Consider the following 26,873-nt stretch of genomic DNA (forward strand, 5'->3'; position numbering starts at 1 on the left):
TACGGCAACTGCTCTGCCTGGGACTGCAAGAAACTGCAGAGAGCTGTAGACACAGCTCAGCACATCACGGAAACCAACCTCCCCTCCACTGACTCTGTCTACACTTCTCGCTGCCTCGGTCAAGCAGCCAGCATAATCAAAAACCCTCCCACCCCAGACATTCTCTCTTCTCCCCCCTCCCATCGGGCAGAAGATACAAAAGCCTGAAAGCATGTACCACCCGGCTCAAGGACAGCTTCTATCCTGCTGTTGAAGACTATTGAATGGTCCTCTAGTACATTAAGATGGACTCTCGACCTCAAAATCTACCTCAGTATGACCTTGCACCTCATTGTCTGCCTGCACTGCACTTTCTCTGTAACTGTAACACTTTATTCTGCATTCTGTTATTGTTTTACCCTGTACTACCTCGATGTACTGCGTAATGAATTGACCTGTGTGATCCGTATGCAAGACAAATTTTTCACTGTACCTCGGTACACGTGACAATAAGAAACCAATTTACCAATTACAAATGGGCCCTTCAGCCCATCACATCTATGCCGACCCTTTTGCCTATCTACGCTCATCCCATTTACCTGCATTAGGAGCCTATCCTTCTAGGCCTATTTAAGTGTCTGTCTCAGTGTTCCTTAAACATAATAACTGTTAAGTGACTCCACCACCTCCTGTAGTTTCAGATACCAACCACTCTCTGTGTAAAATAACCTTCCCCTCGGATCCCCTTTATAACTCCTTCCTCTCACCTTAAACCTATGCCCTTTTTTTTGTGATACCCCTTCCATGGGAAAAAGATTTTGATAATCTATTCTGTGCCTCTCCATCTTCTGCACTTCTGTCAGTTCAGTCCTCGGTCTCCTCCGGTCCATGGAAAACAGTCCCAGCCCATCCAACTAAACCTAGAGCTAAAGCCCTCCAATCCAGGCAGCGTCCTGGTCAATCTCCTCTGCACTTTCTCCAGTGCAATCACATCCTTCCTATCGTGTGGCGACCAGAACTGTCCACAAGTGCGGTCTAACCGGTGTTCTGTAAGTTTGCAATATAACATTCCAACTCTTATAGAACTTTGATCGTGGTACAGCACAGGAACAGGCCCTTCGGCCCACAATGTCTGTGCCCAACTCGATGCCGAATGAAACTAATCCCATCTGCCTGCACATGGTCCATATCCCTCCATCTTCTGCATATTCATGTGTCTGTCTAAATGCCTCTTAAAGGTCACCATCATATCTGCCTCCACCACCACCCCTGGCAGTCCAATCCAGGCACCCACCACTCTCTGTGAAAAAAAACTTGCCCCGCACATCCACCTTAAAGTTCCCCTCTCTCACCTTTAATGCATGCCCTCTAGTACCAGACATTTTGACTCTGGGGATAAAAGTATCGGCAGTTTATGCCTCTCATAATTTTATAAACTTCTATCAGGTCTCCCCACAACATCCAATGCTCCAGAGAAGACAACCCAAATTTGTCCAACCTCTTCTTATAGCTCATTCAGCTTCTATCCCACGGTGATAAGACTATTGAACGGTTCCCTTATACGATGAGATGGACTCTTAACCTCACAATCTACCTTGTTACGACCTTGCACCTTATTGTCTGCCTGCAATGCACTTCCCTGTAGCTGTGACACTTTACTCTGTATTCTGTTATTGTTTTTACCCTGTACTACCTCAATGCACTGTGTAATGAATTGACCTGTACGAACGGTATGCAAGACAAGTTTTTCACTGTACCTTGGTACAAGTGGCAATAACAAACCAATCCCAACACCCTCTAATCCATGCAGCATCCTGGTGAACCTGTTCTGCACCCTCTCTAAAGCCTCCACATCCTTCCTGTAATGGGGCAACCAGAACTGCACACAATACCAAGTGTTGGCCTCACCAAAGTTTTATACAGCTGAATGACTTCCTGAGTCTTATATTCTGTGCCCCGACCTACAAAGGCAAGCATTCCATACACCTTCTTCACCACCCTATCCACCTGGGTTTCAGAGAAGAAGGTGAAGGTTCAAGTCAAGTTTATTGTCATCTGCACATGTCCATTTGTGCACAGGTGCTATGAAAAACTTACTTGCAGCAGCATCACAGGCACATAGCATCAGATAAGCAGTGTTCACAAGAAAAACATGAATTAAACATAAATTATGCACAATTTTTACAAGAAAGAACACGATTAGAATTAAAAAAAACCCAAGGTCTGTTGTAGTCAAAGTGGTCCCAGTGTTGCTGTGCTGCGGTAGTGATTAGGGTTTTGCCAGTTGGTTCAAGAACTGAATGGTTGAAGTGAAGTCGCTGTTCCTGAACCTGGTGGTGTGGGACTTCAGGCTTCTGTACCTCCTGCCCGATGGTAGCTGTGAAAAGATGGCACGGCCCGGATGGTGGGGATCTTTGAAGATGGATGTTGCCTTCTTGAGGCAGCACCTCCTGTAGATACTCCCGATGGTGGGGAGGGATGTGCCCGTGATGTACTGGGCAGAGTCCACTACCATCTGCAGCTTCTTACGTTCCTGCACATTTAGATTACCATAGCAGACCGTGATGCAACCAGTCAGGATACTTTCAACAGTACAGCTGTAGACGTTCGGTGACAAGCTGAACTTCCTTAATCTTCTAAGAAAGTAAAGACGCTCAAGCACCTTCCTCGTGATTGCATCTACATTCTGGGCCTGGGCCAGGTCATCCGAGATGTTCACGCCCCGGAATTTAAAGCTGCTGGCTAAGAGAGGTGGTGAGGCAGTCACCCTATGTCTACAGGACAGCAAGGTTAACCCCTCACAGCTTAGTTACTGGTTACTAGTGATGTGGAAAGGTGCACTACAACCAGCAGCTGGCAACATGAACTGCTGACTAATACAGGGCCCTGCTCTTGCGAGAGGTGGCTTCTATCATTACTGGGCATGGCCCTGGGACTGTAGGGGGGGGGAAGGGGTGCCGAGATGTGGAGCTTTTGTGCGCTGGACTGCATGGGGTGTGATTTATGCAGCACTGCGTGAGAGAGGTGGGGGATGAGGAGAGGCAGGGCTTCCTACAAGCATCGATGGCTAAAAAATTCCCTCCGCTCCGTCCCAGAGATTCACCGGGATTAACTCAGCCTGCGAGGCAGCAGGCTTTGCGATGTGTGTTCTCAATCGGGAGAGTCAGCCGGACAGATATTTGTCTTTGTGGAGTGTGGTGTCCGTGATTTGTATTCACCGTCAGACTGAGCCTGCACCCCATGAGCTGGGAGCAATTCCTTTTTATTTAATGCGGGGAGTAAATGTTCCTCGGTGTAGCACTGATCAATGCCCTCCTCTTCGACAGAGACTGAATGGTGTTCCTGCTTCCCTCCAATACAATGACTGAACATTAACCCTAGCCTTACAGGGAAAGAGAGTCCAGCTTCTGTCGACTGGTCCCGCCACTACATCATGCCTTCCTTTCCCCTCGATGAAGGTAGGACTAAAATTAATCTGTCTTCATAAAATATACATTCCATCACCTTGTGTCAGATGTTTAAATTCCAGACAAGTGCCGAGCTCTGTAAATTCAGAGGCCTTCGTTTGATGCATTGAGTGGCCCTGGGTTTGCATCAGCAGTGATTTTAAAACTGTTCCCAATCCTCAGAATCAGAATCAGATTTATTATCACTGACAGATGTTGTGAAATTTGTTGTTTTGCGGCAGCAGTACTGTGCAAAATATAAAAATTACTACAAGTTACAAAAATAAATAAATAGTGCAAAGGCATAGATTGAGTGGACAGTCAGAGACTTTTTCCCAGGGCGACAATGGCTAACATGAGGGGACATAATTTTAAGGTGATTTGAGGAAGGTATAAGGGGGGTGTCAGGGGTAAGATTTTTACACAGAGAGTGGTGGGTGCGTGGAACGCACAGCCGGCAGAGGTTGTGGGGGCAGATACATTAGGGACATTTAAGTGACTCTTAGATAGACACATGAATGATAGAAAAATAGGGGGCTATGTGGGAGGGAAGGGTTAGATAGATCTTAGAGCAGGATAAAATGTCGGCACAACATTGTTGTCTGAAGGGCCTGTACTGTGCCGTACTGTGTTCTATGTTCTTAAAAGTGTGACCCTGCACAGTGGTTCTACCTTTCAGGATTGTTGCTGTGGTCAACGTTAGATGTTCAGTGTGCAATGGCAAAGATTACCCATCCGCTGGGGTCTAGGTGGAAGGTGTGCAGGGGTTGTGGTACGTCAAAGCCAAAGGTGTCAAAGTCAAGTTTATTGTCACATGCACAAGTACAAACACTTTCACATCAGTTCGATCGAGTTTAAGAGCCGTGAAGTAATGATGCAGCTTTACAAAACTCTGGTTAGACCACACTTGGAGTACTGTGTCCGATTCTGGTCGCCTCATTATAGGAAGGATGTGGAGGCATTGGAAAGGGTGCAGAGGAGGTTTACCAGGATGCTGCCTGGATTAGAGAGTATGCATTATGAGGAGAGACTAAAGGAGCTAGGGCTTTACTCATTGGAGAGAAGGAGGATGAGAGGAGACATGATAGAGGTGTACAAAATATTGAGAGGAATAGATAGAGTGGACAGCCAGCGCCTCTTTCCCAGGGCGCCAATGCTCAATACAAGAGGACGTGGCTTTAAGGTAATGGGTGGGAAGTTCAAGGGAGACGTCAGAGGGAGGTTTTTCACCCAGAGAGTGGTGGGTGCATGGAATGTGCTGCCTGGGGTGGTGGTGGAGGCTGATATGTTGGTCAAGTTCAAGAGATTGTTAGATAAGCATATGGAGGAACTTAAAATAGAGGGATATGTGGGAGGAAGGGGTTAGATAGCCTTAGGTGTGGTCTGAAGGTTGGCACAACATGGTGGGCTGAAGGGCCTGTATTGTGCTGTATTGTTCTATGGTTCTATGGTTAAAAGCACAACCAACAACCAAATTAGAAAATGCAAGGAATGCAAAATCTTTCTACAGATGATGGAAATGTAAGATAAGATATTAATTTATAAGTCACATGTACATCGAAACACACAGTGAAATGCATCTTTTGCGTAGAGTGTTCTGGGGGCAGCCCGCAAGTGTCGCCACGCTTCCGGCATCAACATAGCACACCCACAACTTCCTAACCTGTACGTCTTTGGAATGTGGGAGGAAACTGGAGCACTCAGAGGAAACCCACGAGACACGGGGAGAACGTACAAACTCTTTACAGACAGCGGAGGGAATTGAACCCGGGTCGCTGGTGCTGTAATAGTGTGGAGTTGCAATAAAACATTGCACAACACCTCAACATCTGTATGGTGAATCTCCAGTCAGGCCAGCTTAAAGTTGAGTTTATTATCATGTGCACAAGTACGGTGAGGTACAGGTACAATGAAAAACTTGCTTGCAGCAGCATCACAGGTTCAGACAACACACAGAGCATAAATATACTTAAGTTATACATAAGTTATAACAGACAGTGGAAAACAACTGTGCAAAAAAAATCAAAGACACAATCAGAGACAAGCCCATGGGAGTGCACGAGGTGGTCCGTAGTGTCCCGTTGCTGAGGTAGTAATTACATAGAACACTATAGCACAGTACAGACCCTTCGGCCCACAACGTTGTGCTGACATTTTATCCTGCTCTAAGATCTATCTAACCCTTCCCTCTCACATAGCCCCCTATTTTTCTATCATTCATGTGTCTAAGAGTCTCTTAAATGTCCCTAATGTGTCTGTCCCCACAACCTCTGCCGGCTGTGCGTTCCACGCACCCACCACTCTCTGTGTAAAAAACTTACCCCTGACATCCCCCTTATACCTTCCTCCAATCACCTTAAAATTATGTCCCCTCGTGTTAGCCATTGTCGCCCTGGGAAAAGGTTGGGGATGTGTGCACAGGTGCAATGAAAATCTTGCAGCAGCATCATAGGCACGTGGCATTAGAGACACCACATTCGCAAGGAAAAATTATACAAGAAAGGCCACAATTAGAACAACAAAGACAAAGTCCATTTTAGTGCAAAGTGATCAAAGTGGTCCTAGTGTTGCTATACAGAGGCAGTGATTAGGGTTGTGCAGGTTGGTTCAAGAACCGAGTGGTTGAAGGGAAGTAGCTGTTCTTGAACCTGGTGGTGTGGGGACTTCAGGCTTCTGTACCTCCTGCCCGATGGGAGCTGTGAGAAGATGGCACGGCTCGGATGGTGGGGATTCTTGATGATAGATGTTGCCTCCTTGGAGCACTGCCTCCTGTAGATACTCCCGATGGTGCAATAATGAAAAATGCAGGAGATACTCAGCAGGTCAGGCAGCATCTGTGGGGAGTGAAGTGGGGTTAATGTCTCAGGATCGTGACTGTTCGATGGAGCTGTTCCAAACAGCCATACAGAATGGAAACAGGCCATTCAGCCTATCCTGTCCACACTGACCAGTGGGCACCCATCTACATGATTTCCATCTCCCAGCACTTGGCCTGCAGCCTTCTAGACCTGGGCCATTCAAGTGCTTGTCTTGGCACCTCTTAAGTGACACAACACACACAGAATGCTGGAGGAACTCAGTGGGTCAGGCAGCATCTGTGGAGGGAAATGCACAATCGACGTACTGCCTGACCAGCTAAGTTCCTCCAGTTTTATGTGTGTTGCTCCAGATTCCAGCATCGGCAGTCTCTTGTGTCTCCACTTCTGACCTGCTGTCAGTGACTCTGCTTTCATCACTCTCCCAGGCACTGTGTCCCAGGTACTCACCCCTCTCTGGGTGAAGAAGGTCCCCCTCAGATCCCCTCTAAGTCTCTTCCCCCTTACCCTAGATCTGTGTCATCTAGTTTTATCGACTTGAATTGCGTTGATTTGGTTTATTATTGTCACATGTACTGAGGTACAGTGAAAAAGTTGTCTTGCATACTGTTCATACAGATCAATTCACTACACGGTGCATTGAGGTAGTACAGGGTAAAACAACAACAGAATGCAGAATAAAGTGTCACAGTTACAGGGAAAGTGCAGAGCAGGCAGACAATAAGGTGCAAGGCCATAACGAGGTAGATTGTGAGGTCAAAAGTCCATCTTATTGTAATAGTCTTATAACAGTGGGATAGAAGCTGTCCTTGAGCCTGGTGGTACGTGCTTTCAGGCTTTTGTATCTTCTGCCCAATTGGAGGGGGGAGAAGAGAGAATATCCCGGGTGGGTGGGGTCTTTGATTTTGTTGGCTGCTTTACCAAGGCAGTGAGAAGTGTAGACAGAGTCCGTGGAGGGGAGGCTGGTGTCCGTGATGTGCTGAGCTGTGTCCACAACTCTCTGCAGTTTCTTGCGGTCATGGGCAGAGCAGTTGCCTTACCAAGCCGTGATACATCCGGATGGGATGCTTTCTATGGTGCATTGATAAAAATTGATGAGGGTCAAAGGGGACATGTTAAATTTCTTTAGCCTCCTGAGGGAATAGAGGCCCTGGTGAGCTTTCTTGGCCGTGGTATTTATGTGCTTGGACCAGGACAGGCTGTTGGTGATGTGAGCTGATATACTTCTTGATGGGATTGAGCTGTTCTGAATCAGTGTTGAGCATTAACTCAGTTACTTTGGCCTCATGCTTTCATGCAGTCTGAGGGTCACGGTGTTTAAATCTGTTGTCTCACAAACTAACGGAACCACTCATTAATAACACAAAATCAACAATCTGTACCTGCTGCAAATCTGAAATAAAAAAATGCAAATGCCAGAAACACACAGCAGGTCAGGCACCATCCACAGAAGGGGAAGCAGAGTCAACGTTGATGATATTTCATCAGAATTTACTTCAGAAACACGGGGTCAACTTTGCAGAGTCATAGTTGGAAAAGCACATTGGTTTGTGGAGCAGCGCTGCCGCCCTGTGGCGACCATCTACAACTGCAGCAGCATGTGAACTGTTTGCATTGGAAATTCCAATGGGAGCAGTGAACACTTTCACATCAAAAGCACAACCAACCACCAAATTAGAAAATGCAAGGAATGCAAAATCTCTCTAGAGATGATGGAAGTGTGGAGTTGCAATAAAACATTGCACAACACCTCAACATCTGTATGGTGAATCTCCAGTCAGGCCAGCTTAAAGTCGAGTTTATTGTCGTGTGCACAAGTACGGTGAGGTACAGGTACAATGAAAACCTTGCTTGCAGCAGCATCACAGGTTCAGGCAACACACAGAGCATAAATCTACTTAAATTATACATAAATTATAACAGACAGTAGAAAAAAAACTGTGCAAAACCAAGTGCAAAAAAACAAAGACACAATCAGAGCAAGCCCGTGGGGGTGCACGAGGTGGTCCGTAGTGTCCCGATGCGGAGGTGGGGTTAAGGTTGTGCAGGTCGGTTCAAGAGCCTGATGGTTATAGGAAAGTAGCTGTTCCTGGACCTGGTGGTGTGGGACTTCAGGCTTCTGTACCTTCTGCCTGACGGTAGCAGCGAGAAGAGGGCATGACCCGGATGGTGGGGATCCTTGATGACAGATGCCGCCTTGTTGAGGCAGTGCCCCCTGTAGATGCTGTCAGTGGTGGGGAGGGCTGTGCCAGTGATGAACCAGGCTGTGTCCACTGCTCTCTGCAGCCTCCTGCGTTCCTATGTGTTGGAATTGCCGTACCAGACCACGATGCAACCAGTCAGGATAGTTTCCACAGTGCATCTGCAGAAGTTTGTCGAGTATTTGGTGACGTGCCAAATCTCCTTAAGCTTCTAAGAAAGTAGAGACACTGGTGTTCCTTCTTCATGATTGCATCTATGTAGACAAGAAAGCAGTGATGAATGAAATTAAGGTGCTTCCTCATAGGATTGGAAGGTTTTAAATGCAGGTTGCCTTGATTCTGGAGGTCATATTTGGCCCACGGTTCATTGAACCACTTGCCAGAGGGAAGAGTTAACGTCCATCTATCGCAGGGAGAAGTCAGCTGGAATAGATTTGCTCTGCTGGAAGCCAGCATTATCCGACTGGCCTCTTTCTGTGTCATAATAAATAAGCTCGCCCTTGATTGGCTGACACCTTGCCCCCCAGAACCACGCCTCACATGGCATCGTTACCCTTTTTGGATGTCTTCTCCCTGGTTAAGATGGACACAGCTCAGCGCGTGACAGAAACCAGTCTTCCCTCCATGGACTCTGTCTGCACTTCTTGCTGCCTCGGTAAAGCAGCCAACATCATCAAAGACCCCACCCACCCCGGACATTCTCTCTTCTCCCCCCTCCCATCGGGCAGAAGATATAAAAGCCTGAAAGCACGTACCACCAGGCTCAAGGACAGCTTCTATCCCGCTGTTATAAGACCATTGAACAGTCCCCTAGCACAATAAGATGGACTCTTGACCTCACAATTTACCTCATCATGACCTTACACCTTATTGTCTGCCTGCACTGCACTTTCTCTGTAACTGTAACACTTTATTCTGCATTCTGTTATTGTTTTCCCTTGTACTACCTCAATGCACTGATATGGTGAAATGATCTGTCTGGATGGCATGCAAAACAAAGTTTTTCACTGTACCTCAGTACATGTGACAATAATAAACCAATTTACCAATCTTCACGATCTCTGAAACATTAAGGCCTCTGCATCAAACAGTTCTATCTGAATTCTCTCATCACCTCCACACCAGTGTTTGTCTCCAAAGGTCGTGCGTCTTTGGAACTCTCCGCCTCACAAGGTGGTGGGGGCTGGTGTAGGTAGGTTCTTGATAAGCATTGGGGTAGACCATAACATATAGGAGCAGAATTAGGCCATTCAGCCCATCGAGTCTGCCACCCCATTCAATTGTGGCTGATTTTTATCAACCCCATTGTCTCGCCTTCTCCCCGTAACCCTTCACCCCCTTACCAATCGAGAGCCTATCAATCTCTGCCTTAAATGCACCCAATGACTTGGCCTCCACAGCCCTCTGTGGCAACGAATTCCACAGATTCACCGCCCTCTGGATGAAGAAATTCCTCCTCATCTCAGTTCTAAAGGGACGTCCCTTAATTCTGAGGCTGTGCCCTCGGATCCTGGACTCTCCCACTGATGGAAACATCCTCTCCACGTCCACTCTATCCAGGCCTTTTAGCATCTGGTAGGTTTCAATGAGATCTCCCCCCCCATCCTTCTGAACTCCATCGAGTACAGGCCCAGAGACATCAAACACTCCTCATACGCTAAGCCTGGGACGATTCTTGTGAACCTCCTCTGGACCCTCTCCAACACCATCACATCCTTCCTTAGATACGGGGCGGTGGGAATGCAGAGATGAAGGTTAAAACCACATCAGCCACCGTCTTTAATGAATAGTTAGCAGGTCAAGGAGCACAGTGGCCTCCTCGTGATCCGTGAGCTCTCTGTCTGACCCCATGTCACTAACCATTCCTTCCACCCTGGTTCTATGTACCAAGTTAGGATCTTAGAGTCATATAATACTACAGCACAGAAACAGGCCCTTTGGCCCAACTAGAGAAACAGTAACTGCGATCTGCATCTCCCCGTTGCCGGTCACTTCAACTCCCCCTCCCACACTATCACTGATATGTCAGTCCTCGGCCTCCTCCACTGCCAGGAGAATTCCAAGAGCAAACTGGAGGAACAGCACCTCATTTTCCGTCTTGGAACCTTGCAGCCTAACGGCATGAACGTTGAATTCTCCCACTTTAGGTAATACCCACCCCCCTTCACCACCACCCCCCCCCCCACGCTTTTCCCCTCCTCCCCCACACCTGCCTATAACTATCTCTTACCTGCATCAACCTATCACCACCCTGTGTCCACCCCGCCTCCCCTCTTTTGTCCACCTATCACTGCTCTGCTTTTCCCTCCTATATATTGGGCTTCTCCTTTTCCTATCTTCAGTTCTGAAGAAGGGTCCTGACCCGAAACGTTGACCGCCTGCTTTTCTCCACGGATGCTGCCTGGCCTGCTGAGTTCCTCCAGCATCATTGTGTTTGGCCCAACTGGTCCATGCTGACCAACAAATGGGACTAAACAAGTCCCATTTGCCCGCGTTTGGCCCAAATCCCTTCAAAACTTTCTGAAATATTTTTCTAAACTTTTCAAACTCAAAGGATCTTGCAAAAATCATTGAATTAAAGTCCCTACAAGCTTCTGCGACGTCCTTCTAAGAGACCTTGTCTGTGGTTTGTAGTGCAGGAATACTCACTAATGTTGTAGAACAAGGTGCAACAGTCAAAGTCGAGTTTATGGTCATCTGCACAAGTCCGCGTGTGCACGGGTGCAATGAAAAACTTACTTGCAGCAGCATCACAGGCACAGAGCAGCAGATGAGCGGCATCCTAGCCTTGCTTCTTGGAAATAATGTTCTCTCCCTCTTCATGTAGGTGTTCTCTCTCTCTCTCTCTCCCTCAGATGATCAGGGTACATCCAGTCTGGCTCTGAAGGCGGGGCTGCCATTTAAAAACACCGGAGTTGGGAAAAGGAACATCAGAATGAAGAAAAAAAAGAGAGGAGCGATTACTGCCAACTTCTCCGGCACCAAGTATCAAATAGGTAAGAAGAGAGTTTATTTACAGCTTGTCACGAACCAAATGTCAAAAACTAGAGGGCATGGCTTTAAGGTGAGAGGGGGAAAGTTTAAAGGAGATGTGCGGGGTCAGTTTTTTAACACAGAGTGTGGTGGGTGCCTGGGATGGGCTGCCAGGGGTGGGGGTGGAGGCAGATATGGTTTCACTGCTTAGGAGGGTTGTGGACAGGCAGGGAAGGGAGGGAGGTGGACCATCTGCAGGCTTGGTAAATTGGTTTATTATTGTCACATGTACCGAGGTCCAGTGAAAAACTTTTGTTTTGCGTGCCGTCCATACAGATCATTTCACTACAACAGTGCATTGAGGTAGTACAAGGGAAAACAATGACAGAATACAGAATAAAGTGTTACATTTTAAGTTTAATTTGGCATCATGGTCCGCACAGGCATGGTGGGCCGAAGGGCCTGTTCCTGAGCTGTACTGTTCTGTGTTCTGTGTTGTATCAAGGAAGACTGAAACCTTTGCCAGAACTCTCTCTTTCTCAGATTAGCGGAAGGAGAAGTCCAAGCGCAAACTGGAGGAACAGCACCTCATTTTCCATCTTCCAACCTTGCACCCGAAACATTGACCATCTGTTTTGCTCCACGGATGCTTCCTGGCCTGCTGAATTCCTCCAGCATCATGGTATATCCATGAGTTCTTGTTGAAAGCACCATCCGTTTAATCTCACTCCCTGGTCTTTTCCCTCAGACTGCAGGTTCCCCATCTTTCTTATATCCCATTCTGAACCATTAATGTTGAATCTGCTTCCGACCCATTCAGCCTTGGATTCAGTGGGCCAAAGGGTCTGTTTCCTGGCTGAATAACTCTGTGACTCGATGACAAGAGATTTCAGAACATCATATTGTTGATATAAAAAATTCTCTGTCTGCCCTCTAAATATTTTCACTATTGGTGTTAAATCTGGTGTTATATACTCTCATGCCAGTTGGGTTTTTCATGCCCTTTTCTCAATCTAATCCCCTTTATAAAGCAAAGCACCCTGTCTGCCTTTATAATCACCTCATCCACCCGTCCTGCCACCATTTAGGACCAGTGAACATACACTCTAATCTCTGTCCCCCTGTGCTTCTGCACCAACCATCAGCCACCCACTTACACCAATCCTGCATTAATCCCTTTCTTCAATTCTCCCCACATTTCCATCAACCTCCCCCCAGATTCTACCCCTCATCTATGCACTAGGGGCAATTATCCCGATGAAAAACACGATGATGCTGGGGGAACTCAGCAGGCCAGGCAGCATCCGTGGAGAAAAGCAGGCGGTCAACGTTTCGGGTCAGGACCCTTCTTCAGGACTGAAGATTGGAAAAGGGGAAGCCCAATATATAGGAGGGAAAAGCAGAGCAGTGATAGGTGGACAGAAGAGGGGAGGCGGGGTGGGCACAGGGTAGGCACAACCATGCGACCTTCCTCGCTCTGTGTATCACTGTCTCTTACCTGCATCTACCTATCACCACCCTGTGCCCACCCCGCCTCCCCTCTTTTGTCCACCTCTCACTGCTCTGCTTCTCCCTCCTATATATTGGGCTTCCCCTTTTCCTATCTTCAGTCCTGAAGAGGGGTCCTGACCCGAAACGTTGACCGCCTGCTTTTCTCCACAGATGCTGCCTGGCCTGCTGAGTTCCTCCAGCATCGTCGTGTTTTTCATCAAGATTCCGGCATCTGCCGTCCTTTGGTTCTCTAATCCCATCTGCCTGCACATGATCCCTATCCCTCTGTTCCCTTCAGATTCCTGTGTCTGTCTAACTGCTTCTTAAACACCACTATCGTGTCTGCTTCCACCACTATCCCGGCAGCCCGTTCCAGGCACCCACCGCTCTCTGTGTAAAAGAAACTTGCCTCATAAATCTCCTTTAAACTTTCCCCCTCTCACCTTAAACCTATGTCCTCTGTTATGTGACGTTTCTACCCTGGGGAAAAGAGTCTGACTGCCTACCCTATCTATGCCTCTTATCAACCTCTGTCAGGTCTCCCCTCAGCCTCCGCCGCTCCAGAGAGAACAACCCAAGTCTGTCCAACCTCTCCTCGTAGCTCTATCACCCAGAGTTGCCAACAGCTTCCAGAGCGGAAAGGCCATATGCAAATGACCAATGCACCCCATGACACAATACTTAATTCCTGAGTCCTATTGAGTGGCATTTAATCCTCTTGTTGTCTCTCTGGGCCAGAGGAAGGAGGAAGGAGTGAGGATGATAGAAAAATTGATGACTATTGAATTCCACTTAGTGCAACTTAACACAAAACCATAGAAGTCGTTTCATCACATCAGTGCATTGAGGCAGTACAAGGGAAAACAATAACAGGATGCAGAATAGAGTGTTACAGTTACAGAACATGTGCGGTGCAGCAGTCAATAAGGTGCAAGGCCATGACGAGCTAGATTGTGAGGTCAAGAGTCCATCTTATCATTCAATAGAATTAATAGTGGGATAGAAGCTGTCCTTGAGCCTGGTGGGACGTGCTTTAGGGGGTTTTGTATCTTCTGCCCGATGAGAGAGGGGAGGAGAGACGTGTAGAAGTAAGCTTGCTTTGCTTGTCATAATTACATCTTAGCTAACCTGTGGAATCACAGAACCATAGAACAATACAGCACAATACAGGCCCTACAGCCCACCATGTTGTGCCGACCTTCAAAACCACTCCTAAGACTATCTAACCCCTTCCTCCCACATATCCCTCTATCTTAAATTCCTCCATATGCTTATCTAACAATCTCTTGAACTTGACCAAAGTATCAGCCTCCACCACCACCCCAGGCAGCGCATTCCATGCACCAACCACCCTCTGGGTGAAAAACCTCCCTCTGACGTCTCCCTTGAACTTCGCCCCCCATTACCTTAAAGCCATGCCCTCTTGTATTGAGCATTGGTGCCCTGGGAAAGAGGCGCAGGGTGTCCACTCTATCTATTCCTCTTAATATGTTGTACACCTCTATCATGTCTCCCCTCATCCTCCTTCTCTCCAATGAGTAAAGCCCTAGCTCCCTTAATCTCTCCTCATAATCCATACTCTCTATTCCAGGCAGCATCCTGGTAAATCTCCGCTGCACCCTTTGCAACGCCTCCACATCCTTCCTATAATGAGGTGACCAGAATTGGACACAGTACTCTAAGTGTAGTCTAACCAGAGTTTTGTAGAGCTGCATCATTACCTCGCGGCTCTTAAACTCGATCCCACAACTTATGAAAGCTAACATCCCATAAGCTTTCTTAACTATCCTATCCACCTGCGAGGCAACTTTCAGTGATCTGTGGATATAAACCCCCAGATCCCTCTGCTCCTCCACACTGCCCAGAATCCTGCCATTAACCTTGTACTCCACCTTGGAGTTAGTCCTTCCAAAGTGTACCACCTCACACTTTTCCGGATTGAACTCCATCTGCCACTTGTCAGCCCAGCTCTGCATCCTATCAATATCCCTGTAAGCTTCGGCAGCCCTCCACACTATCCACAACACCACTGACCTTTGTGTCGTCTGAAAACTTGCTAACCCACCCTTCCACCCCCTCATCCAAGTCATTAATAAATATCATGTAAAGTAGGGGTCCCAGAACCAATCCTTGTGGGACACCACTAGTCACAGCCCTCCAATCCGAATGCGCTCCCTCCACCACAACCCTCTGCTTTCTACAGGCAAGCCAATTCTGAATCCACACGGCCAAGCCTCTCTGGATCCCATGCCCTCTGACCTTCTGAAGAAGCCTACCATGCGGAACCTTGTCAAATGCCTTACTAAAATCCATGTAGACCACATCCACCGCACTAGCCTCATCAATCTTCTTGGTCACCTCCTCAAAGAATCCTATCAGGCTTGTGAGGCAAGATCTTCCCTTCACAAATCCATGCTGGCTGACCCTAATCAGTCCATGATTCTCTAAATGCTCATAGATCCCATCTCTTAGAATCCCTTCCAACAGCTTGCCCACCACAGACATAAGACTCACTGGTCTGTAATTCCCTGGACTATCCCTACTACCTTTTTTGAATAAGGGGACAACATTTGCCACCCTCCAATCCTCTGGTACCATTCCCGTGGACAATGAGGACTCAAAGATCCTAACCAACGGTTCAGCAATCTCCTCCCTTGCCTCACGAAGCAGCCTGGGGAATATTCCGTCAGGCTCCGGGGACTTATCTGTCCGAATATTTTCTAACAGCTCCAACACATCCTCTCTCTTGATATCTACATGCTCTAGAACATTAACCTTACCAACACTGTCCTCAGCATCACCAAGACCCCTCTCCTTGGTGAATACTGAAGAGAAATATTCATTGAGGACCTCACCCACTTCCACAGCTTCCAGGCACATCTTCCCACCTTTGTCTCTAATCAGACCTACCTTTACTCTCGTCATCCTTCTGCTCTTCACGTACGAGAAAAAAGCCTTGGGATTCTCCTTAACCCAACTCACCAAAGCCTTTTCATGTACCCTTCTTGCTCTCCTCAGCCCTTTCTTAAGTTCCTTCCTTGCTACTCTATATTCCTCACGAGCCCTATCTGATCCTTGCTGCTTACACCTTATGTATGCTGCCCTCTTCTTCCTAACTAGTTGTTCCATCTCTCTTGTCACCCACGGTTCCTTCACCCTACCATTCTTTCTCTGCCTCACCAGGACAAATTTATCCCTAACATCCTGCAAGAGATCCCTGAACATCGACCACATCTCCATAGTACATTTCCCTTCAAAAATGTCATCCGAATTTACAGTCTCAAGTTCTAGCCTCATAATTTGCCTTTCCCCAATTAAATATCTTCCCATCCTCTTTGCTCCTATGGCAATGCTAAAGGTTATGGAGCAATGGTCACTGTCCCCCAAATGCTCACCCACCGAGAGATCTGTCACCTGAGCTGGTTCATTACCTAATACTAGATCTAATATGGCATTCCCTCTAGTCGGCCTGTCAACATACTGTGACAGGAATCCGTCCTGGACACATTTAACAAACTCCACCCGGTCTAAACTTTTGGCACTAAGCAGGTGCCAATCAATATTTGGGAAGTTGAAGCCTCCCATGATAACAACCCTGTTATTTTCACATCTTTCCAAAAATTGCCTCCCAATCTGCTCCTCAGTATCCCTGCTGCTACCGGGGGGCCTATAGAATACTCCCAGGAGGGTAACTGCTCCTTTCTTGTTCCTAACTTCTACCCATACTAACTCTAGAGAGGGTCCTTCTACATTATCCACCCTTTCTGCAGCTGCAATAGTGTCCCTGACCAGTATCGCCACCCCTCCTCCTCTTCTCCCCCCCTCCCTATCCCTTTTAAAACAGAAAACCAGGAATATTCAGTATCCATTCCTGCCCTGATGTCAGCCAAGTCTCTACAAGAGCCACAATATCATAGTCCCATGTACTTATCCAAGATCTCAGTTCATCACCCTTATTCCTGATACTTCTTGCATTTAAGTAAATGCACTTTAGCCAAAGTCAGAGTCAAATTTATTGTCACATGCACAAGTCCATGCATGCACAGGTGCAATGAAAAGCTTACTTGCAGCAGCATCACAGGCACATAGCATCAGATAAGCAGCATTCGCAAGAAAAACATAAATTAGACATAAATTATACACAATCTTTACAAGAAGAAACACAATTAGAACAACAAAAAAGTCCATTGTAGTGCAAAGTAGTCACGGTGTTGCTGTACTGAGGTAATGATTAGAGTTTTGCCAGTTGGTTCAAGAACCAAATTCAAGAACCAACTGGTTGAAGGGAAGTAGCTGTTCCTGAACCTGGTGGTGTGGGACTTCAGGCTTCTGTACCTCCTGCCCGATGGGAGCTGCGAGAAGATGGCATGGCCCGGATGGTGGGGATCTTTGATGATGGATGTTGCCTTCTTGAGGCAGCGCCTCCTGTAGATGCTACCAATGGTGGGGAGGGATGTGCCCGTGATGTATTGGGCTGAGTCCATCACTAGCTTCTTACTTGCCTGCGCATTATAGAGAAGACTGCAATTATTCTCTTGAAACCTTGAACACACAGCAAGGTCAGTCTGTGGTGTCAAACTGTATAGCTGCCAAATCCTTGGATCAGTGTAGGGGAGGAGGTGCAAGGCTTGAATCATTTGCCTGTCCCTGAGGGAGGAATTTAAAAGCTGGATAAGTTCATATTTGCAATAAAAGCAGAAAATGCTGGAAACACTCAGCAGGTCAAGCAGCACCTGTGGGGGAAATGGACAGTCGACATTTCGGGTGGAGACCTTACATCTGGACTGTGATCTCACTGTCTATTTCCCTCCACAGATGTTGCTTGGCCCACTGAGTTCCCCCAGCAGTTTGTGTGTTGCTCCAGTTTCCAGCATCTGCAGTCTCTTGTGTCTCTGTGGAAAGAGAAGCAGTTCGGGTCTGAGAAACTAAGTTAGCTTAAATTGCAGAGAGGGTCTGAGGTTTGGGGCAAGGATAGGGTGGGTAGTGAGAAACATATTCATACCACCAGACTCAAGGACAGCTTCTATCCTGCTGTTATAAGACTATTGAATGGCCCCCTAGTACGATAAAATGGACTCTTGACCTCACAATCTACCTCGTTATGGCCTTGCACCTTATTGTCTGCCTGCACTGCACTTTCTCTGTATCTGTATAAGATAAGATTTCTTTATTAGTCACATGTACATCAAAACACACAGTGAAATGCATCTCTTTGTGTTGAGTATTCTGGGGGCAGCCCGCAAGTGTCACCACGCTTCCGGTGCCAACGTAGCACGCCCACAACTTCCTAACCCGTACGTCTTCGGAATGTGGGAGGAAACCAGAGCACCCGGAGGAAACCCACACAGACACGGGGAGACCTGTAACACATTATTCTGCATTCTGTTATTGTTTTCCCTTGTACTACCTCAATGCACTGATGTGGTGAAATGATCTGTATGCATGGCATGCAAAACAAAGTTTTTCACTGTACCTCGGTACATGTGACAATAATAAACTAATTTACTGATTTTCTTGTAATGGGAGGTCTAAATCCGGGGGATTAAGGTGAGGAGTAAGAGAGGTAAAGGGGTCCTGGGGGTGGTTGGGATCTGGAACCCTGAGTTTGAGAAGGAGGATGGAGGGAAAGTCTCGCAACCTTTAGGGTCATAGAGCATAGGGACAGGCCCTTCGGCCCAACTCGTCCATGCTGACCAAGGTTCTTCAGGTTTCTTTCCCTGAAGAAGATCCAGGTGGGTCTTTGCAACAGTGGAAGAGTGGAGATCTCGGAGAGTTGTGGGGCTGGGGAAGGTTTCCAGGTTAGGGAGGGGTGAGACTGGGTCACTTGCGGGCTGCCCCCAGAACACTCTACGCAGAAGATGCATTTCACTGTGTGTTTTGATGTATCTGTGACTAATAAAGAAATCTTATCAACGGGCACAGGGCTGGAGGCTGAGGATCACTCCTCACCCCCCTCCCCTCCCTCCGCTCCCTCCCTCACTGAGGGAACATGCTGACTGATGCTTTGCCAATGCTCTGTCCCTTCCAGTGCGCATGGCAATTCTGGAGGCCGGATTCACGAGAGCGCGGGAGGAGGACGAGACGGCCAACCTCATCTGGAATGATGCAGCCGTACAGCAGGAGAGGATCGCGGATCTGAGGAACTATCAGGTGACGACTGCACCCTCCTCCTCCTCCCCCACACCCCCATTGTCCTTCTCCCTCCCTCCCTCCTCCTCCTCCTCCTCCCCTCCTCCCCAACACTCTCCTCCCTCCTCCTCCTCCTCCCAACACCCTCCTCCTCCTCCTCCTCCCCTCCTCCCCACACCCTCCTCCTCCTCCCCTCCTCCCCACACCCTCCTCCTCCTCCTCCCCACACCCTCCTCCTCCCCCTCCTCCTCCCCTCCTCCTCCTCCTCCCCACACCCTCCTCCTCCCCCCTCCTCCTCTCCTCCTCCTCCTCCCCCCTCCTCCCCTCCTCCTCACAACCTCCTCCTCCTCCTCCCCACACCCTCCTCCTCCCCTCCTCCTCCCCTCCTCCTCCTCCCCACACCTCCTCCCCTCCTCCCCACAACCTCCTCCTCCCCTCCTCCCCCCCTCCTCCTCCCCTCCTCCTCCTCTCCTCCTCCTCCTCCCCACACCCTCCTCCTCCCCTCACAGCCTCCACCTCCCCTGCCCTTCCACCCACACACCCTCCACACCCTCCCTTCTCCCCGCCGCCCACTCCCTTCCCCCTCCAAACCCCCTCCTCCTCCCTTCCTGCACCTTCCCCCACACCCTTCACCTTCCCCTCCACCATGCTCCTCCAGCCCCTCCCTCTCCTCTCCTACACACTCCCCACCCTCTACACCTCCCCTCCTCATCCACAGCCTGCCCTCCACACCCTCTCCCCTCTACACCCTCTTCCTTGCCTACACCCTCCCCTCCCTCCAAACTCCCCTCCCCTCCACACACTTTCTCTCCACACCCTCCTCTCCACACGCTGCATGAGTCCTGATGCAGGGTTTTGACCTGAAACATCGACAATTCCTCTCCCCCACAGATGCTGCTCGACCCGCTGAGTTCCCCAGATTGTTTGTTGCTCCAGGGGTGAAGGTGTTTGCTGATGATTAAACAATTCCCGTCACAAGTCTTTCGGGAGTCGAATCTGAAGGCAGAATACAAGGTTAACGGCAGGACTCTTAACAGTGTGGTGGAACAGAGGGATCTTGGGTCCACGTCCATAGATCCCTCAAGGTTGCCGCGCAGGTCGACAGGGTTGTTAAGAAGGCGTATGGTGTGTTGGCCTTCATTAGTCAGGGTATTGAGTTCAAGAGCCGCGAGGTGATGTTGCAGCTCTATAGAACTCTGGTTAGACCACACTTGGAGTATTGTGTTCAGTTCTGGTCGCCTCATTATAGGAAGGATGTGGAAGCTTTAGAGGGGGTGCAGAGGAGATTTACCAGGATGTTGCCTGGATTGGAGAGCATGTCTTATGAGAATAGGTTGAGTGAGCTAGGGCTTTTCTCTTTGGAGAGGAGGATGAGAGGTGACTTGATAGAGGTGTACAAGATGATAAGAGGCATAGATCGAGTGGACAGTCAGAGACTTTTTCCCAGGGCGACAATGGCTAACATGAGGGGGCATAATTTTAAGGTGATTGGAGGAAGGTATAAGGGGGATGTCAGGGGTAAGTTTTTACACAGAGAGTGGTGGGTGTGTGGTACGCACTGCCGGCAGAGGTTGTCGGGGCAGATACTTTAGGGACATTTAAGAGACTCTTAGATAGCCACATGAATGATAGAGAAATGGAGGGCTATGTGGGAGGGAAGGGTTAGGTAGATCTTCGGGCAGGATAAAATGTCGGCACAACATTGTGGGCCAAAGGGTAGTGTCTTATGTTCTGTAAGTATCACCTCAATTCTGCTTTGAGAGTTCCACTCTCCTGATATTCCCATCAAATGCCCCCAGGTTCTACCCCTCGCCCACACACTAGGGGCAATTTACAGTGGCCAATTAACCCACCATCCGCACATCTTTGGCATGTGGGAGGAGACCAGAGAAACCCCCGCGGTCACAGGGAGAACAGGCAAACTCCACACACAGACAGTGCCGGAGGTCAGGATTGAACCCTGGCACTGTGAGGCAGCGGCTCTGCGTGCTGCACCACTGCCTCCACCACCTCCACCACCACCACCCCCCCCCCCCCCCCCCCCACCCCCACCGTCCTGCCGAGCTGTACCCAGTTACTGGCAGTTCCTTAGCACTGCAAGCATTGGGAAGGAAAAGGGAGCAGGGTTCCTCTCTGTGACTCTGCCGGATGGGGTGCAGTTGGGGGGGGTAATGCAGTGTGCTGGGGAAATAGCCAATGACACCAAAACTGGTGGTGTGCTGGACAGTCTAAAGTTACAACAGGCTCTAGATTGATAGCATAGCGGTTAGTGTAATGCTATTACAGCGCTAGTGACCCAGGTTCAATTAGATAAGATCTCTTTATTAGTCATGTGTACATCGAAACACACAGTGAAATACATCTTTTGCGTGGAGTGTTCTGGGGGCAGCCCACAAGTGTCGCCACGCTTCCGGCACCAACATAGCACGCCCACAACTTCCTAACCCGTATGTCTTTGGAATGTGGGAGGAAACCGGAGCACCCGGAGGAAACCCACGCAGACATGGGGAGAACGTGCAAACTCCTTGCAGACAGCGGCCGGAATTGAACCTGGGTTGCTGGCGCTGTAAAACGTTAAGCTAACCGCTACACTACCGTGCCTGCTTCCCACCACTGTCTGTAAGGAGTTTGTACATTCTCCTTGTGTCTGCGTGGGTTTCCTTCGGGTGCTCCGGTTTCCCCCCACATTCCAAAGACGTACGGGTTAATAGGTTAACATGTGTCTAATTGGGTGGTGCAAGCTTGTTGAGCTAGAAGGGCCTATTACTGTGCTGTATAAATAAAGTTTTAAAGTTTTAAAGACTGGGAAAGTGGACCAAGGAGTGGCAGATGGAATTTAACTCATAGAAGTGTGAGGTGATGAAGTTTGGGAAATTAAACCGGGGCAGGACACACACAGTGAATGGCAGGGCCTTGGGGAACGTTGTTGAACAGAGAGCCCCAGGGGTACAAATACATAGCTCCCTAAAAGTGGCAATGCAGGTAGACAGGGTGGTGAGGAAGGCGTGTACGATTCTTGCCTTCATTAGACGTGGCATTGAATGCAAGAGTTGGGATGTCATGTTAGTTATACAAATCATTGGTTTGGCTGCCATTAGAGTGTTGTGGGCGGTTCTGGTCACCACACTACAAGGAGGATGTGATTAAGCTAGACAGGGTGCAGAAAAGTTTCACAAGGATGTTGCCGGGACTAGAAGGCTTGAGTTATAAGAAGAGATTTGATAGGCTGGGGCTGTTTTCCCTGGGGCATAGGAGGCTGAGGGGGTGACGTTATGGAGGGTTATAAGATCATGAGATAGGGTAGATAGGGTTGATAGTCACAGTTTTCCCAGGGTAGGGGAGTTTAAAACTAGAGGGCATAGGTTTAAGGTGAGAGGGGAAAGATTTAAAGGGGATCTGGGGGACAAGATTTTCACACAGAGGGTGGTGAGTAAATGGAATGAGCTGCCAGAGGAAGTGCTTGAGGCAGGTACAATTAAATTGGTAAATTGGTTTATTATTGTCACATGTACCGAGGTACAGTGAATAACTATGTTATGCATGCCATCCATACAGATCATTTCATTGCAACAGTGCATTGAGGTAGTACAAGGGAAAACAAGAACAGAATGCAGAATAAAGTGTTACAGTTACAGAGAAAGTGCAGTGCAGGCAGACAACAAGGTGCAAGGTCATAATGAGGTAGATTGTGTGGTCAACAGTCCATTTTATTGTACTAGGGGACCGTTCAATAGTTCTATAACAGCGGGATAGAAGCTGTCCTTGAGCCTGGTGGTACGTGCTTTCAGGCTTTTGTATCTTCTGCCCGATGGGAGGGGGGAAAGGAGAGAATTTCCAGGGTGGGAGGGGTCTTTGATTTACTGAGGCAGCAAGAAGTGTAGACAGAGTCCGTGGAGGGGATTACAATTGCAATGTTTAAAAGATATTTGGACAGGTACCTGGATAGGAAAGGTTTAGAGGGATATGGTATTGGTATTGGTTTATTATTGTCACTTGTACCAAGGTACAGTGAAAAACTTGCCTTACATACCCATCGTACAGGTCCATTCATTACACAGTGCAGTTACAATGAGTTAGTACAAAGTGCATTGATGTAGTACAGGTAAAAACAATAACAGTACAAAGTGTCACAGCTACAGAGAAAGTGCAGTGCAATAAGGTGTAAGGTCACAACAAGGTAGATCGTGAGGTCAGAGTCCATCTCATCGTATAAGGGAACCGTTCAATAGTCTTATCACAGTGGGGTAGAAGCTGTCCTTAAGTCTGGTGGTACGTGCCCTCAAGCTCCTGTATCTTCTACCTGATGGAAGAGGAGAGAAGAGAGAATGTCCCGGGTGGGTGGGGTCTTTGATTATGCTGGCTGCTACACCAGGACAACGAGAGGTAAAGACAGAGTCCAAGGAGGGGAGGCTGGTGTCCGTGATGCGTTGGGCTGTGTCCACAACTCTCTGCAGTTTCTTGCAGTCCTGGGCAGAGCAGTTGCCGTACCAAGCCATGATACATCCAGGCCAAACATGGGCAAATGGGACTAGTTTAGATGGGGATCTTGGTCAGAATGCTTGGGCACTAGGGAGTGTACATAGAACATAGAACAGTACAGCACAGAACAGGCCCTTTGGCCCACAATGTTGTGCCGACATAGCTAATCCCTCCTACCTGCAGAATGCCTATATCTCTTCATTTTCCTCTCATTCATGTGCCCATCCAAACCGCTCTTAAAAGCCCCCAGTTGTCAGAAACGACAATGAATTTGCCTCCACCACCCTATCAGGCAACACATTCCAGGCATCCACCACTCTCTCAGTAAAAAACTTACCCCTCACGTCTCTTCTGAACCTACTCCCTCTCACCTTAAATGCATGCCCTCTGGTATTGGGTCACTCAATAATGGGAAAAAGATATTGCTTGTCCACCCTATCGATGTCCCTCATAATTTTATACACCTCCAACAGATCACCCCTCAGCCTCCGCCGCTCCAGAGAGAAGAGCCCAAGTTTGTCCAGCCTCTCCTGACAGCACATGCCCTCTAATCCAGGCAGCATCCTGGTAAACCTCCTCTGCACCCTCTCTAAGGCCTCAACATCCTTCCTATAGTGAGGTGACCAAAATTGCACACAATACTCTAAATGCAGCCTCACCAGAGTTCTATAGAGATGCATCATAGCTTCTTGACTCCTGTACTCAATACCTCGATTAATGAAAGCAAGCATTCCATAAGCCTTCTTAACCACCCTGTCTACCTGTGTAGCCACTTTCAATGAGCCATGGACTTGCACTCCAAGGTCTCTCTGCTCTTCAACGCTGTTAAGGGTCTTGCCCTTAAGAGTGTACTGCCTCTTGGCATTAGTCCCACCAAGGTGCAACATCTCATATTTATCCGGGTTAAACTCCATCTGCCATTTCTCTGCCCACATCTGCAGCTGATCTATATCACTTTGTATCCGTCGCTGGTCTTCTACACTATTCACAACTCCACCAATCTTGGTATCGTCTGCAAACTTACTGACCCTCCCATCGACATACTCATCCAGGTCATTTATGTACATCACAAACAGCAGAGGTCCCAGCACAGATCCCTGCGGAACACAACTATTCACAGGCCTCCAGCCTGACTAAGTCCCTTCAACCACCACCCTCTGTCTTCTACGGGCAAGCCAGTTCTGGATCTACACAGCCAATTCTTCACTGACCCCATGCATCTGAACTTTCTTGATTAACCGATTATGTGGGACCTTGTCAAATGCCGTACTGAAGTCCATATAGATGACATCCACAGCTCTACCTTCATCAATCTCTCTCGTTACCTTGTCAAAAAACTCAACCAGGTTAGTAAGACACGACTTGCCCAGAAGGACCTAGGAGTACAAGAGCATAGTTCTTTGAAAGTGGCGTCACAGGTAGACAGGGTGGTGAAAAAGGTGTTTGGCACGATAGCCTTCATCAGTCAGGGCACTGAGTATAGGAACTGTGGGGTGACCTTTATAGAGGTGTATAAAATCATGAGGGGCATAGACAGGGTGAATGCGCTCAGTCTTTTCCCCAGAGAAAGGAAATGAAAAAACTAGAGGGCATAGGTTTAAGGTGAGAGATGAAATATTTAAAAGGGACCTGAAGGGCAACTTCTTCACACAGAAGGCGGTGCATCTATGGACCGAGCTGCCAGAGGAAGTGGTTGAGGTGTGTACATTAGCAACACTTAAAAGACATTTGGACCGGTACATGGGTAGGAAAGGTTTAGAGGGAGATGGGCCAAACGCAGCCAAGTGGGACTAACTTGATGGGCATGGATGAAATGGATGGAAGGGCTTGTGTACTTGCTGTCTAACCCCGTGGCTGTATGGTTCTTGTTTGGGGCAGGTGACTTCACCACTGGGCAACAACACCGGTCTGCTGTCCTGAGACCCCAACAGCCGACCCTCGTTTGATGAGTTCCTGTCCCTCCTTCGGGGAAAACAACAGCCTTGACGCTTCATTTCCCTGTGCTTCAGTGATCCATTGCTGATTCCGGGCCTTTCTCTCCTTACAGAGGATCAACCACTTCCCAGGAATGGGGGAGATTTGCCGCAAGGACTGTCTGGCGAGGAACATGGCCAAGTAGGTGTTGCGGGCTGCAGAGACTGGGATCTACCTGTGTACGAGTGTACCTGGGTGTTGGCTTTCTGGTGGGTGATGTTACTGAGGGAGAGAACCCTATCTATTCTGACCACAGGGACAGGCCTCTGATTGTTGACCCGCGCTGTAATAAAGCAGACAACAGCAGAACCAAGGAGCGTACAACAAGTTCTTTATTGTTTAACACTAGTGGGAGTGGGGGTACATGGAGGAGCAAACAGTCAGTGCTGCTCTTCCCTGCACGTGGCCCGACTCAAAGAGTACAAGGTGCTAACAAACTTGAATACTGTACATTGTTCTCCAGTGGGTGTCCACCTACTGCACAGGTGTACCCATATTTGGGTATTCTTGACCAGCTCACACTGCCATTGGTCAAGCCGAGGCTGCTGTGTGCAGCCAGACAGGTTAACACATCTTTCACAGTCACAAACAACCCTGTTTCCTTGTGGCCTTGAGGCTCACAGAAAGCAGATGGCATTTGCCTTATTACAGCAGCTATATAACCAGTAGCCCTTTGTTCACCAGAGCTCCCTTCCCATTGTCTTCTACAGGCCCTTTGGCCCACCATGTCTGTGCTGACCATGATGCCAAAGTAACCTAATCCCTTCTACCTGCACATGGTCCATCTCCCTCCATATTCAAATGCCTATCTAACAGCATCTTAAACACCACGATCGTATCAGTGTAAATCCAGTTTCAATTCAGTAAGATCACGTCCTTTTCTCTGCCCGTTGCCCCTTCACCCCTGACTCAACAATCTATCAGACCTCACACTCAAATATACTGAGTGACTGAGCATCCACATATCTCCATCAAACATTCATCATCCCCCTAGAGAAGGAATCTCATTTCATTTGTCTTAAACGTCCAATCCTGTATCCTGAGATTCCCCCTGGTCCCAGACTCTCAGGCATCAACTCTGCCAACCTCTCCCAGAGTCACTTCAATGGGATCAGCTCTCGTTCTTTGAAACCCTCAATGAGAACCAGCCTGTTGAACTCACCCCTCAAGCTTGGCTGGCGGACAATACAACTTCCAGAGCCATTCAATGCAAAAATCCCAGTTATAAAACGAGTACAGCCCATCCTCTTCGTGAGTCTAATCCTCGCATTTTCAGACACCAGAGTTTACATCTGACAGGTTTACTGAACTATGAATGTCGGGGATCTTACAGCACAGGAACAGGCCCTTCGGCCCACCATGTCTTTGCCGACAATGATGCCAAA

General features: G+C 48.3%; 1 protein-coding gene across 7 annotated transcripts in view; it reads left to right on the forward strand.

The window, feature by feature from the left end:
• The window catches only part of ttll7 (tubulin tyrosine ligase-like family, member 7), a 215,743-nt gene that overhangs the window by 68,413 nt on the left and 120,457 nt on the right, over positions 1-26,873 (forward strand). For 4 of the 7 annotated variants that reach the window (XM_052010663.1, XM_052010662.1, XM_052010668.1 and 1 more), the window contains 4 exons: positions 3,306-3,437; positions 11,298-11,438; positions 18,935-19,056; positions 25,562-25,629. In XM_052010663.1, the coding sequence (XP_051866623.1) occupies positions 3,413-3,437; positions 11,298-11,438; positions 18,935-19,056; positions 25,562-25,629 (356 nt within the window). In that variant the 5' untranslated portion in view covers positions 3,306-3,412. Of the gene's footprint in view, positions 1-2,603; positions 2,769-3,055; positions 3,122-3,305; positions 3,438-11,297; positions 11,439-18,934; positions 19,057-25,561; positions 25,630-26,873 lie in introns of those variants that run through there. The other 3 variants (XM_052010665.1, XM_052010667.1, XM_052010669.1) reach the window with 3 other exon arrangements.

The sequence above is a fragment of the Pristis pectinata genome, chromosome 3 (assembly GCF_009764475.1).
Source record: "Pristis pectinata isolate sPriPec2 chromosome 3, sPriPec2.1.pri, whole genome shotgun sequence".
NCBI classification, from domain to species: domain Eukaryota; kingdom Metazoa; phylum Chordata; class Chondrichthyes; order Rhinopristiformes; family Pristidae; genus Pristis; species Pristis pectinata.